At 41.4% G+C, this 13,386-nt stretch overlaps 3 protein-coding genes across 3 annotated transcripts; 1 reads left to right on the top strand and 2 right to left on the bottom strand.

Annotated features, from left to right (window-relative positions):
* Nucleotides 1–335: 335 nt before the first annotated feature.
* LOC146981884 (progonadoliberin-1-like) lies at nucleotides 336–1,132 on the bottom strand. Its single transcript, XM_085788215.1, has 4 exons — nucleotides 1,110–1,132; nucleotides 869–1,007; nucleotides 676–774; nucleotides 336–473 (listed from the first exon to the last, which is right to left on the bottom strand). The coding sequence occupies exons 2-4, from the start codon at nucleotides 1,004–1,006 to the stop codon at nucleotides 426–428; spliced, it is 285 nt and encodes a 94-aa protein (XP_085644341.1). The 5' UTR covers nucleotide 1,007; nucleotides 1,110–1,132; the 3' UTR covers nucleotides 336–425.
* Nucleotides 1,133–1,434: 302 nt separating this feature from the next.
* On the bottom strand, nucleotides 1,435–9,724 carry kctd9a (potassium channel tetramerization domain containing 9a). Its single transcript, XM_085787464.1, has 12 exons — nucleotides 9,551–9,724; nucleotides 9,102–9,223; nucleotides 8,975–9,018; nucleotides 8,792–8,888; nucleotides 8,627–8,685; nucleotides 8,398–8,526; nucleotides 8,220–8,287; nucleotides 5,576–5,671; nucleotides 5,336–5,485; nucleotides 4,812–4,917; nucleotides 4,591–4,724; nucleotides 1,435–3,022 (listed from the first exon to the last, which is right to left on the bottom strand). The coding sequence occupies exons 1-12, from the start codon at nucleotides 9,596–9,598 to the stop codon at nucleotides 2,906–2,908; spliced, it is 1,170 nt and encodes a 389-aa protein (XP_085643590.1). The 5' UTR covers nucleotides 9,599–9,724; the 3' UTR covers nucleotides 1,435–2,905.
* Nucleotides 9,725–10,002: 278 nt separating this feature from the next.
* ankrd39 (ankyrin repeat domain 39) lies at nucleotides 10,003–13,114 on the top strand. The gene is made up of 4 exons (XM_085787462.1): nucleotides 10,003–10,404; nucleotides 10,619–10,722; nucleotides 10,816–11,019; nucleotides 11,117–13,114. The coding sequence occupies exons 1-4, from the start codon at nucleotides 10,314–10,316 to the stop codon at nucleotides 11,261–11,263; spliced, it is 546 nt and encodes a 181-aa protein (XP_085643588.1). The 5' UTR covers nucleotides 10,003–10,313; the 3' UTR covers nucleotides 11,264–13,114.
* The last annotated feature ends 272 nt before the right edge of the window (nucleotides 13,115–13,386 follow it).

Below are 13,386 nucleotides of genomic sequence, written 5' to 3' on the forward strand. Positions count from 1 at the left end.
ATGTTTATGTGTCAGTTATTTGTCAGGCAGATGTACACGGATTTTTCACACAAACGAAAACAAACATGGAATTACTGCTATAATAAAGGACTAAAAGCGTGCATGTCATGATGTAGTGATAAATAGTCTTTTTTTATGATTGGGACATCAACATTTTGATAAGTGTTGTGATGGTTTCAAGTTTGCATGTATCATCATCACCTGAAGCCACCATAATGTTTTTTTTTTTCAGACACAGCAGAATTAATCATAAACCAAGTTGAACCAAAAACAAACATTTAAAAACACCATGTAAATGTTCGTGGTCAGTGAACAAACTTGGAGACAGAGCAGCATAGCAGTAAAAGTGTATTAAACAAATGCTATGCAAACATCACAACAACTGTCTTATGTTTATAAAAATTATTCGTAGAATGAAGTCATCATCATTTTTTATATGTTCTGTGTCCATTCTCGCTGTCAGTGACGCTGCCCTGAAAGAGAACAGTGAGAAAATTGGAGAATAAATTCAAACCTCAAATGACCAGAGCTTAAAGGTATTTAACCTTTTATAAACCTATAAACCTACGAATATTGTCAAGATTTTCAGAGATTTACTCTCAATATTTTGACAATGTCCGTAGGTTTATAGGAGAGAATAATCAAATATATAAACGACAAATTAGCAACACTTACAAGTAATCCTTTCATTCTGTAAATTTTGGCAAAAGGTGATTCTTCTGCACAGCTCCAAATGCTGCAGGGTCTCTCCACATGTGGAGCCGCTTCAACTATCTGTTCAGAAAAAAAAAAACATCACAATGAATATGTACAGAAGGAAATAGAAGAGTCCAGTGTTTAAGGAGCATTGAGACTGATGAATGCTTACATTGGCCAGTGTGTCTGAGAGACTATCCAGTTCCCTCTTTCCTCCTGGGCTCAGTCCATATGACCAGTGCTGACAGCAGTGCTGTGGCACCAGTGTCCCCACAAGCAGCAGCCATAGTGCCAAGGTTTTTATACCCATTCTGTGGAAAAATAACACGGACACCAGAAATTTTCTTTGGTTTAACCCCAGACTCTGTTGGCTCTCAGTCGATCACAGATTTTTTTGTTTGTTTGTTTTTTACCTTCTCTGCAGAAAGCAGCGTCTCCGATTTGTTCCTCTGTAGTCCTTTGTGAGTGCTCCTGCAAACTATTTCCCAAGCTTTATATAAGCCTGTGATACTTCCATTTCACTTTACCCAACACATCACTACAGGGGGTGACAAAGTGGGATAAAGCTACACTTACTGGCGCCCTGCAGAGCTGTTTAAAAGCTCACTTTGGAGCACGCTTTGCCCACAAACCATCAACCATTTTCAGCTGTTTCGGGTCATTTTATGGTACTTTTATGGTGTATTTTAAACGCACAAAACACTCGTTCATCTCCAACTCAGACACAACAAATGAAAACTTCTTCTTCATTGTAGTTTATTTATAACAGTCATTTATGGAAATACATATATTTCCACGGTCGAGTGCAATAATCATAGATAGGGAGACCACACCACTCCCTCTCTCAAACACAAACCAATCTTTTCCGCATATTGCATTCAGTGAGATGTATTAAAATAAATAACCATAGCTCTTCAATTGATTTTCACTCTCAAGGTGAAATACACATGATTGCCTTCATCATTCATTCTCACAGGCTGGGTACCTACTATTGTACTGAGTGATTGATTAGTATTGCATCGGAGCAGCTTTGAGCTACAGCTAAAGAAACTTCACCAGTCGTAGATGAGTATAACTCGTCACACATGCAAACGGACACTGTAGTAAGAAATGAAGACCCTAAACAATACAGCTGACAACACCTGCTCACTCTAGTGACACTTTTTTGGAAAGATTTGGAAGCACTGGATTTGACTTACATAAAGATTACAAGCACCAAACATTTTTGGTGAAAAAGGTATAACATGTTACAAGTTAACATATACTTGTGCAAATAAGTTCAAAGCATGACTAAGTGATATACATTGATACATGGATCATGTTTCCAAGTAAACCCACTTTGACAAATATGAACACTTAAAAATGGCTTTCTGTTAAAGCACGACAAGTTGGATTATTTCCTCCAATGGTAATGAATGGCATACATAGACATTACAATAAGTAGTGCCACAGTCAAATGCATGCAACCGTGGATCACTCACACTGGATTAAACAAAAGAAGAGGTAGATTCACAGAGCGTAAAACAAGGAAAGTTTTTTTTTTTTTAAACATCACAATATTTAAAAGTAGGAAAGGAGAAACCTCACAGCTGTAAATCCTGTATTGCATACCCAAGCTGTGTTTAGAATTAACTAGCCTGCCGCATAGTTTAACGGTGCACTAACATCACTTTTAGCCTTTTAGACTGTGCTGTTGTATGGCTTTGGCTTGCATTGCTTCCTTTGAAATATGTTGAACCCAGCAAAAATTAAGTTACATACTTAAAAAGGAATATATAATGACACAGTTATTGGTAAGTGACCCCTTCAATTTCTGCTACAGCAGCATTCGGTGAAGCTCGGTGCTCTGAACTTTACCACACATGGATAATCTGACTTTGACTCCCATTAGCGTAACATGTCAGTATAATCACTGGATTGCATCCAGACATATCTAGAAACACTAGAAGAAACATGACTTTGTTTTGGTGATATGCAGCTGAACATTTAAAAACATCCTACCATACATACATGAACAACCCTGGATAAATTCTAGTGCAAGGTATTTAAAGCTAACATAATATTGGTGGAATGCCAGGGATGTGCATACAGCTACCCGTGCTGCAGGCAGGTAAAGAGAGGCTGACAGGAGGGTAATGGGCCAGAGGCCGACTGGAGGAGAAGAGCTTTAAAGAAGCCGGCTGTGACCCACACTGGATGGTGTGGTGAGTTATCTGACACTCTGTGACATGTGCAGAGGGGTCAGCATCTCTTCGAAAATGGCTCCTTTCACATTGGACCCTCTCAGGTTGGCTTCTTGTAGATCACAGCCAGACAGGTCACAGTTCTGTGAAAAACAAAGGGCAGCAGGGACCACATGGTGAGACAGGAGGATTTGGACTGAAGCAGGTTGAAAAATGTAAACATTTTACTGGGAAATACTGGTCATTTAAAGCAGAAGTAAGCGATCCGGTGGTTTTGGCTAACTTCTTGTCAGCCGATGGAGTTAGCAGTCCCCGCCCTCGTCCCTACGTCACCACATTCACGCGCATCCCTTGGCTGCACACACAGAGAGGACCGCCCCTTTATGCCGTCTTCTCTCCTCATTGGATAAAGTTTGTAGGAAACAAGGAAAGTTTTCTCCTCGGCTTACAGCAGAGCAGAGTGACTGACAGACCCGTGTTTCAGACCAAACACTCTATGTAAGTGATTGCTGTCGGAAGATAAAACTATTTAAGACTTATATTAACACAAACATTCCACTTACTTCTGCTTTAATGCCAGACAATGTGCTATGTAGGGCAGCAACAGTCATTTTTTATTACTTGCTGACTCATCATCTCAGTTTCTGAAATGTTAATGTAAAAACTGTGAAAATGTTCAGATCAATTTCCCACAGTGCAAGCTGATGTAGTTAGATTGCTTGTTCTATCAAAAAACTTTATTAACACCAAGAAATATATGCAAATATGAATCGTCAAAACTGAGGCTGATCACTTTTCTGTGTACCAACTAATAACTGTAGCTGTAGTACTACAGCTTAATTCTGCTACTCTTCTGTAAAACCTACACATTTATGGTTAATGTTATTTTATCCTCCAGAATGGAATGAACAAAATCTGATAAATTCATTAATGACTGCCACTTACACTTTTGGTTAAGAAAGTTGGTCTGCATACACTAAACACAAGGCGGCACACAAGTTCGCCCAAAAAACTTGCCCATCTGACAATCCAGCAAAATCAAACTGAAATCTCTGCCAAGGAGCACATTCATTGACTTAAGAACATGTTACCAAACTGAGGGAATCACATTTGCCATTATTAGACATGAGAACTACAAACTTTTTGACACCATCAAAAACCATCTGCTTGTTAATTTCTAGTGGTGTGATTGTGAGAGTTGAACTGTATCACGACAGAACGGACCTTTCTCCACACAACTGTCAGACAGTCATAGCAGAATGGAATGAACAAAATCTGATAAATTCATTAATGACTGCCACAAGAAAGTTGGTCTGCATACACTAAACACAAGGCGCCACACAAGTTCGCCCAAAAAACTTGCCCATCTGACAATCCAGCAAAATCAAACTGAAATCTCTGCCAAGGAGCACATTCATTGACTTAAGAACATGAGTCTCAGAGCTAGACAACGTAAGTCAGAACCATTCAAGTCTAACAAAGATGAATAAGACTTCATTGTATTCACTGTCCACAGATATCCATCTACAGAAGTGTATAATCATAACATTCTCGTATCCTGCTGCTGAGCCATCAGAGATAAAGCCATTTTGGCAAAAGGTTCTGGTGCCACGAAAAAATTGTAAAATCATTTCATTCTTTTTGTCCCTAACAGCTGCTGCAAATGCGGCTCCCAGCTGAGTCAGCATGAGCACTTTTAGAGGTAACTCACCTCCAGATCAGTCCCTGCTAAAGTGGCCCCCCGCAGGTTGCAGTTCTTGAGCTTTGCATTTTTCAGAGTTGCCACGCGTAGGTTGATACCAGTCATCTGGCTTCCTTCCATGTCAACTCCTTTCAGGTTAGCACCTGGACACAAAAACATTTGTTTCTGTTACTTCATGGCTGCAAATGTGGGATGTGCTTTCCTTTGATCAAACATTTTTGGCAGGTTACCTTCCAGGTTCGCCTTCAGTCCAGATGGATCTTCAAAATTGCATCCCTTGAGAGAAGCTCCCTCGGCATTGGAGCAGAGCATCTTAACACCTTGTAGGTTAGCGCCCTGGAGAAGTGCAAACCAAAATATCAACTGCAGTCATGCAAGCTCATGGTATGTTACCAAACTGAGGGAATCACATTTGCCATTATTAGACATGAGAACTACAAACTTTTTGACACCATCAAAAACCATCTGCTTGTTAATTTCTAGTGGTGTGATTGTGAGAGTTGAACTGTATCACAACAGAACGGACCTTTCTCCACACAACTGTCAGACAGTCACAGCAGGTGTCTCGCCCCCCACCAACAATTTAAAATAACACAAAAACAATCAATGCATCTTAGAAGAAGAAGGAGGTGTTCACTTTCCCAGAGTGGAGAACATTTTGACTTCATTCTGCACTGACTTACTTTGCATCGGCTGACACTATATGTGCATATGAATCATTTAGTGCGGACAAGAAAAGCGTTTTCAGACTTACATCCAGGTTGGCTCCAGAGAGATCGGCACGCTCCAGGTTGGAACAGCACAGGTTGGCGTGTGTCAGATTGCAGCGGCTCAGGTTAGCCATCTTAAAATTTATGTAGCGCAGATCAAGTCGAGACAGATCAGCACCACTGAAATTAAGTCCCTAAAAACAGTAGGAGTAATAGTGTCAAACATAAACTCGATAATATAGTGACATTACGGAGTAAATGAATATAGTGTTACTACGTTGTACCTGACAGCGGAGCTCTGATTTGGTGGGCGTTGCCAGAAGAAAGCGAACAAACTCCTTGCGGGAAATGGGAGAGTGGTCCTCAGGTGGCTGTGTATTCTGTGTAGGAAGGAACCATATACGTCACAATTAGGGCTGGGTATCGTTTAAAAATGTTCGATACCAGTACCGATACCAGTACCCTTAACACGATACCGATACCAATTAAGTACTTAAATAGGCTACGCATCATGTGAAAAGAAAGCAGTCGGTTACATGAATGTCACCACTCCTCCCGATTCAAAATATTTTTTTTTTACTAGGGATGGGCAATGAATAGTCCTTCAATAAAATACAATTTTAAAAAATCAAATAGTTTATGAGACAATCTTGTATGAAAAAATATAAATGTCTCAGAGAAACATGGAAAGACTCCACTAGTTCTGTGTGAAACTGTCAAATAAAAAACAAATGAAACTGAGGTGCAGTGCAAACTCTGCAAGGTGCGGATTCGGATTAGAAGCGGCCGGAAAATATTCATGTAAATTAGGCCTAATAGTTTACACCGGGAGAGGAGACTTCCTCGTGGTCCCGCTGTGATCAGAAGCAGTAACGGTGAGTCTCACTGTCCGCGATTTCATTTTTAAATGACAGACAGCTGTTCAGTCGTGATTTAGCGGTAGCGCCGCTTCACTACGGGGAGAGAAGGGGGGGGGGGGTAGAGAGAGAAGGTGTATGTGTGTGGACATTGGTGGCGGGGGGTTCAGGTGCCGCTTCTCATTTCAAAAGACGGACAAAAGAGAGAGACCCGCTTCACCGCCTACAAACCAAAGACGGTTTATAAACCAAGACCAAAGACGGTTTATATCTTTGCCAAGACCTTCCATGACGAGTCAGCTTCCTGTATGCATGTCACGTGGGCGTCTGCACGGCCACGCCCCTTTAGGGAGACCAGAGGCAGCCTGGAGTGTATTGACTCCAATGGGAAAATTGAACGTGAACACAGATTATGGTCGGGCCTTTCTCCCCACAGTCACTGAAGTAAATTTTGGACTGATTTTTCACAAACCACATCTCTTCTGAACAGTTTGACACGAAAATGTCTCTGTCTCTACGACACACTCTCGCGAGATTTGGCACAGATCTCCTAGGCAACGTCAAACAAACGGCCGCGAACTCCCGTGAAAATGATTTAAATTATTTTTGTCATGCTAAATATTACTGTTAGTAGTGTAAATATTTAATGTTATCATAAGAAAATATAAATATCTCACTTTCATCTACCTACAAATTGTATAAATCCACACACATGATCACAGAGGAGGTGGGGTGACGGTTGGCCACGCCCATTTAGAGAGACAGGAAGTGTATACCATTTCATATCATTGGAGCAGCCGCTCATGGAGTATCTTTCCATTTATTGAATATCTTTGTACAAACTGTTGTTGTTGCGGTGGCGGACCAATCACACCGAGCATTGAATCGAAGAACACTTGCAGCGATTGGCTGCGAGCAAAACCATAGAAACTGTCATTTTTTTCTTGATCTGGGTACACAAAGAATCGATTGCAGGTATCGATTGACAATGACAGGCGCAGTTTCGATACTACTTGGTACTGAGTTGTTTCGGTCGGTAGGGGAGAGTGGGGTAAGATGAGCCAGTGGGTAAGTTGACCCACCCCTTGTTTCTAGGAAACTATAGGAAAAAGTTAGCATGTGACCAAATATTTGGAAGGCAGGCATCATTTCATGGAGTCTGTGAAGATTAGAACCACGTGAGTAAAGTGGTTTAACATTTATGACCAAAAAAAAAAAGTTTCACTCTCGAGAGTGAATTTTGTCCATCATAAGTTTTATGAGAATTGTGTTTAGACCAAAAGAGATTATTGTAAATGTGTTTTATACATGGGTTGTGGTATCTATGAGCTACAACATGAGGTAGTAAACCTAGCATGAAACTGCACCATTTTAGCTGTGAGAGCAATAAACCCAAGCTAAGGTAGCTGTGGGGTAAGTTGATCCATTTGGCCAGGGGTAAGTTGAGCCACCTATCCTATGACACTTAATGAATATATTTTGGCTGTATATGTCCAAATGATTAAATCAAGATTCTGTATGTTTGTGATTACAGTAAGTATGTTCCTATAAACAGGAACTTTACTTTCAAAGAAAAATATCTGGGATTCTTCCCAAGATGCCATGTAATTGCAAAACTCCCCGAATCTCAGTGAGTTGTTGGCTCAGCAGGAAGTCCCTGCAGTTTGTGTTCACCTGTAGCCTGGACGGGTGAAATATTAAGTAAAGGGGGAGGTAGGAGATGGATGGAAGGAAAGAAGGGGGGGTTTATCAATTTACCCCACTCCTATAGTTGAGTCACAAGACCACTTTTTTTGAACATGCTATATTTTAAAAACAGTTATATTTACACTCATTCTGTTCATTTGTAGGGATGCAAAACATCCTGAAATATATGCAGATGTGTTAGTTAGCAACAAAACTATAATTGTCTTGATGTAGTGATCCTGAATACAAAAAGTGGCTCAACTTACCCCACTCTCCCCTACCTGAAAAGTATCGAGTACCGATACCCAGCCCTAGTCACAATGCATTCAAGGGAGAGATCCAGTAACTAACATGTGAGGTGTTTGTCCTCCACATTTCATATCACCTTGATTGCTGCTTCCAGCTGTTCTGCAAGCTGCTCAATCCCAAAGAAGCGAGCCTCCTCGAGGACACCTGGAGGACATTTGAGACAACGCTACCAATCTGTGCTTCAGTTCCAATTTCATCAGAAAATGATTGTGGAAATATAATGAGCTTTTTCAGAGTGATTCAGATAGACTTACCTCGTATATTTATGCCTTCATTTATAATGAGCTGACCGTGTCTCAGGTAGTTGAGGATCGGCTCAAAGTACTCAGGGCTGCGATCGATTAGGTAAGCCCCATGCTCGTCCTGCTTGTTGCCCCACACATCTGGAGCAAACAGAGGTAGACAGAACCCTGTCAAAAGGGTGCCTCACATACAACTGACTGCTTGTTGATTGGACAGTTCAGATCAGTGGCCATAAATTACCTTTCTCTCGAAACATGTGTGCAAGCATACTCTCTGGCTCCTTGCTGACCAAGGTGCTCCTGGACATTAGACAGACACAGTCAGCAAATAAGAAATGTAATGTGAATACGGTGTAGTGTCAAAATCTCCACTCTTTCCTTGATTGAGCAGTGTTTGACAGGCTACCTGGTAGTGGTGAAGAGACGCCCACCAATATTGAGGGTCAGCCAATCAGTGTGTGCTCCATGTGGGTCAGATCTGAGCTTGGCTTCACTCTGAGGATCTGTGATATTCAGAAGAGAAGGAAAGTGTTGCTGAAGATGTGTCAACACTTTAACTGAGGGTGGATGAGACTCTTGCAGCACTCACCGATAAATGGATCTCCTTCTGACACGTACAGCACGTCGTCATCTCTGTTAGGAGCACAGACACACACAATGAGGTGATCAGTCCATTATCATTTCGCAATACATCTATTTTTACAGTGGGAGCTTACCTTATAAGGGCAATGTCATCTATAAGACCACCCTTTCCATTGTATAAACAACAGGCTTTGATTCCTAACTTATTGCTTGCTACGGATAGTAAGTCGGACAAGGCCCCGTAAACTGCTACAACCTAAAAAAAAAAAAGAAAGAAAAGATGACATAGAGGTTGTTAGGGATTTAAGTCTGAAACAAAATGGGTCACTCCTGTCTAATACAAGATTAATGAGTCGCAGATAGCAGTGAGCTAGCTGTTACATTTATATTACACAGGGAAACAATGTAACAAAGGAAAAAGTAACCCACGACTCCACATGACTAAATGTTGATAATATGTAGTTGCATTGAACGATGGATTAGTTAACTTTACATATAAAAATGAAACACGTATGCTCAATGGAAAAAGCCAGTCATTCTGCGGCCCAAGCTCCCACACTGAACAGCCTGAGCTATTACCCACCTTGCCATTTTTAGATGTCCCGTTAATAAACAACGTAACTCTTCTCATTCTTTTTGCGCTTTGGTTATAGGTACTTTGCTATAATTTCAATAACAACGCAGCCTCAGCCAGCTACTTGTTTGCCGAGTCAAACTGGCTAGCTAGCTGCATCAGACAACAACACGAGACAAAAGATGCGTTTAGATGCAGGCAGGAAAATGGGATTCTCAGAAATCCATGTCAACGAGGCTCGGGGGGGCGTGTATTTTAATGTATAAAAATACTGTTATACGGTATAGTTAACAGCATAAGCAGCTGCATTAATTAAGTGGCGCAACTTTCATTATCATCATGCCACCATAGTTTGAAAATATGTGCTGTCGCCTGTTTCTCTAAACAAACCTGGAAGGACCGAGGGCACGTAAAGGGAGCCTTCGCACCGCGGCTCTGTGATTGGTCTACGGACGTACGCTATCTTCATGCGTCCGGTGTTCTACCGCAAGCGAAAAGTTGCAGTTCTGGTTTTGTGTGACAGACAGAATAAATAGGATATATTTTAATTCTAATGTGACTCATATTGTCACTTGTTTAAACCTCAGTTTACTTCTTTAGAGCTTGGACTCGCGCGTTTGGAGGCTGATATCTACCACGAAAGACAGAAGAGGAAACACGTTGCTCAAACTGCATGATGCTATTCATAGTAACTCAGATCAGTAACTCTAATATTTAAAGTTTTCGGCCTCAGCTTGAATAACTTCTTTCCCTATTTGTGCGGATTAACACAATGGCGTCGGACAGACAGCAGTGCTCGTGTTGTTCCCATCCAGTGTCTCCTAGTGTTCACCAGACGCTGAATGAAATGGATTTTGAACGAGGTTTGCATTAATGCGCATGGTGGCTGAGTTAAAGCATAGAGCTGACTCTCTCTGTAGTCTGTACTGACTCTTCTCTTTCACTGAAGATGTCTCCAGTTTCAAACAGAGGCATATTTCATTTCCTTTTAAAGACTGCGAGTTACTTTTATTCCTGACATGACCACTGTGTCAGTGAAGCTTAGTGCTGAATGTTGTGTGTCATTCTTCTCTGCAGGTATCTGGTCTGCTGCAATGGATGGGGACTTGGAGAGGGTTAAGTCCCTGACCCAGAAGGGCACAGACCCTAACCTGAGAGACTCTTCAGGATATACAGCTCTGGTGAGTGTTTTTGGGGGGGAATGTGTTTTCATTTAGAGTGACCTCTGTGCTAACATATACATTTGGGCTTCATCTCTGTGTATTTCCCCCCAGCATTATGCCAGCCGCAGTGGCCATCTTTCTGTCTGCAAGTTTCTCCTAGACAACGGTGCTTGTGCATCTCCCCAGACACTGGGCGGTGCCACACCCCTGCATCGAGCAGCTTACTGCGGCCACCTGGATGTAGTTGGACTCCTTGTCGACCACAGGGCAGATCCAATGCTCTGTGATGATGACGGTGCATCCCCTTTGCATAAGGTACAGCACTGCCAATGGTAACACAATACAGCCTTTACAGAGAGACAATGATTTTTAAGAGTGCCTGCATTTGTTACTCTGTTGAATGCTGGTGCAGGCTGCAGAACGGGGTCATGAAGAGGTGTGTCAGCTGCTTCTTGAGCGGTGTCCAGCGCTCTGCAGCAGGGCCAACAAGAGGCTCCAGCTCCCCTACCAGCTGGCACAGCGGGGACATCTGCAGGAGCTTCTAAAGCCACCTGGGTGACAACGGACACACAGCAACTGGAACATGCTGAGTTGTTAAGATCAGACAAATGACATGACCTCTAAGCATACAAGGCGAGGTCCACTTAAGTCCAGATCATGTCGACCTGGATTCACTATACTGGATTATTTTTTATCTGAAATGAGCATCAGCAAAGAGCCACTGAGTGGCACAGCGTGAACACAGCATTACATATTCCTGCTCTCTGTACTATAAACATAAACATCCTGTTTTTGGTTGCTCTTTCATTACTTGTCTGCTAATTAAGTTAGACATACATTTATTATAAGTTAGAAACCTGCCAAACGTTGCACTTTAATCAGGTAGTTGTTTCATTCCACTTAAACAGTTCCAGTTAATTAAATTGTCCATTAAGACATTTTCATTTTCAAGAGCAAACTATGACTATGGTTTTCAATTGGGGTTTGAGAGCTGATAAGTAATGGAGAGGAGGGAAATCAAGTGAATACTTGTACTTCATCATCTCCTTTGGTGTAAGTGGTTGAATGGCTGTTGGTTCGTTGATGTTTCGCAGTGGATACAGATATTTAATTTCAATCCAGGAGCAGGGGGGTGGTAAACACGCCTGCTGCTGATGGATGGACAGGGACAACAGCCCAGTTTAGAAGGAACAGAGTGTTCTAAGGAGTGTTTTCCCTCTTTTCTTACATATAAACACAGTTTTATCAAAGTAATTTGAAAAACATCATAGAACCAATCTACATGAAATGATGAAATGTAACCTCACAAATCAATCAAACAGTGCCCAGCAAACACAAACATTTCTCCCTGCAGCCTTAATCAGATGCTTTGAACTTGTGCCATGTTTGACACAGAAGTTTGTGTTAAAACTGGAGGTTTCCATCTTTGGGTTATTTGTTTAACTTTGTCTGGCAAATGTATGCGACCCGATCCTTCTGGATTTTTTTTTTTTTCCATCTCTGGCAGCAGGTGGAGCTATTGTCTTACAAGCAGCATGTGTTTTTTTCAGTCCAGCATGTGAATTAGCTGGCAGCTCAGACACAGTGACCTCATCCGATCCTCTCAGCTCACTGCTGGAAAACTGAACGGACTGTTAGAGAGAGAGAAATGTATCAATCTAGGAAAGAATCATGGAAGACAACAAGCTCAGCTGAATCATGTATCTGCCACCACACTGAGTTATTGATGAAATAATAGCAAACAAGTGAACATTGAACTGCAGCAGCATTTTTGATTATTTTCTAAACTGCTTCAGATTTCAGGTCACTTTGACATGTTGCTAAATTTAACAAGGTCTTCAGTAACACTAGTGCTTACCTTACATATTAGATTGGTACTAGTAACATGTTTCAACTGTGGCTACTGTACTTTTATGTTTCTGCAAGTATAGCAAAGCTTGCAGCCTGCTGCTTCTAGTATAAAGCTTTTTCACTCCTGCAGATGCTGATGTTTGATAATCTATATTTTTGTTGACCTTTAAAAACACAACTGTCTAGCTACATTGAATCTCTGGCTCCTGTTTTTTCCTATACCTGTGATTTTTTATGCATCTCTGAGCATCATTCTGATCTATAATGGAAGATTGCGCTAAATTAAACAATAGTTTCAACACCACACATTTTACAGGTCTTTTTAAATGCAGCAATTTAAAAGAAAACATTTTCTAAGTGTATTATCAGCTCCTAGCATTTATCTTGCTGCTCTGACTGAGATGATTCAACTTTTCTGAGGTTATCAAATGCAGAGCACATTTCTGAGTGCTTTTTAAACTAGTATTTATATGCAAAGGGAACAAAGGATGGAACCCTTGGGGTGAATAAAGGATGTTGATATTTCCATATCTCTTCAAACAGATGGAAATACTTTTAACTATTGTCTCACTTGCTCACTTATTCAAAGCATGTTCAATAAGTAACACATGCACATACAAGAGGCAGATACCGTTTCCCCTCAGCCTTCCACAGATGTGCAGAGCCGAGTACTGCACTCCTTCTGCGCTCCTGAAGTCCGCACAAATACAAACCCACGACTGAAACATCTCGCTGCAGTCTGAGGAACTTTCATTGGGTCCGCTGGTGGGTGGTGTTTCCAAACTACCTTCAAACCACATCCAGCACCGTGACTGGAGGGGTGCCAGGCCA

This window comes from Trachurus japonicus, chromosome 9 (genome assembly GCF_045865225.1).
Source record: "Trachurus japonicus isolate A0001 chromosome 9, Traja_1.0".
Lineage (NCBI taxonomy): Eukaryota > Metazoa > Chordata > Actinopteri > Carangiformes > Carangidae > Trachurus > Trachurus japonicus.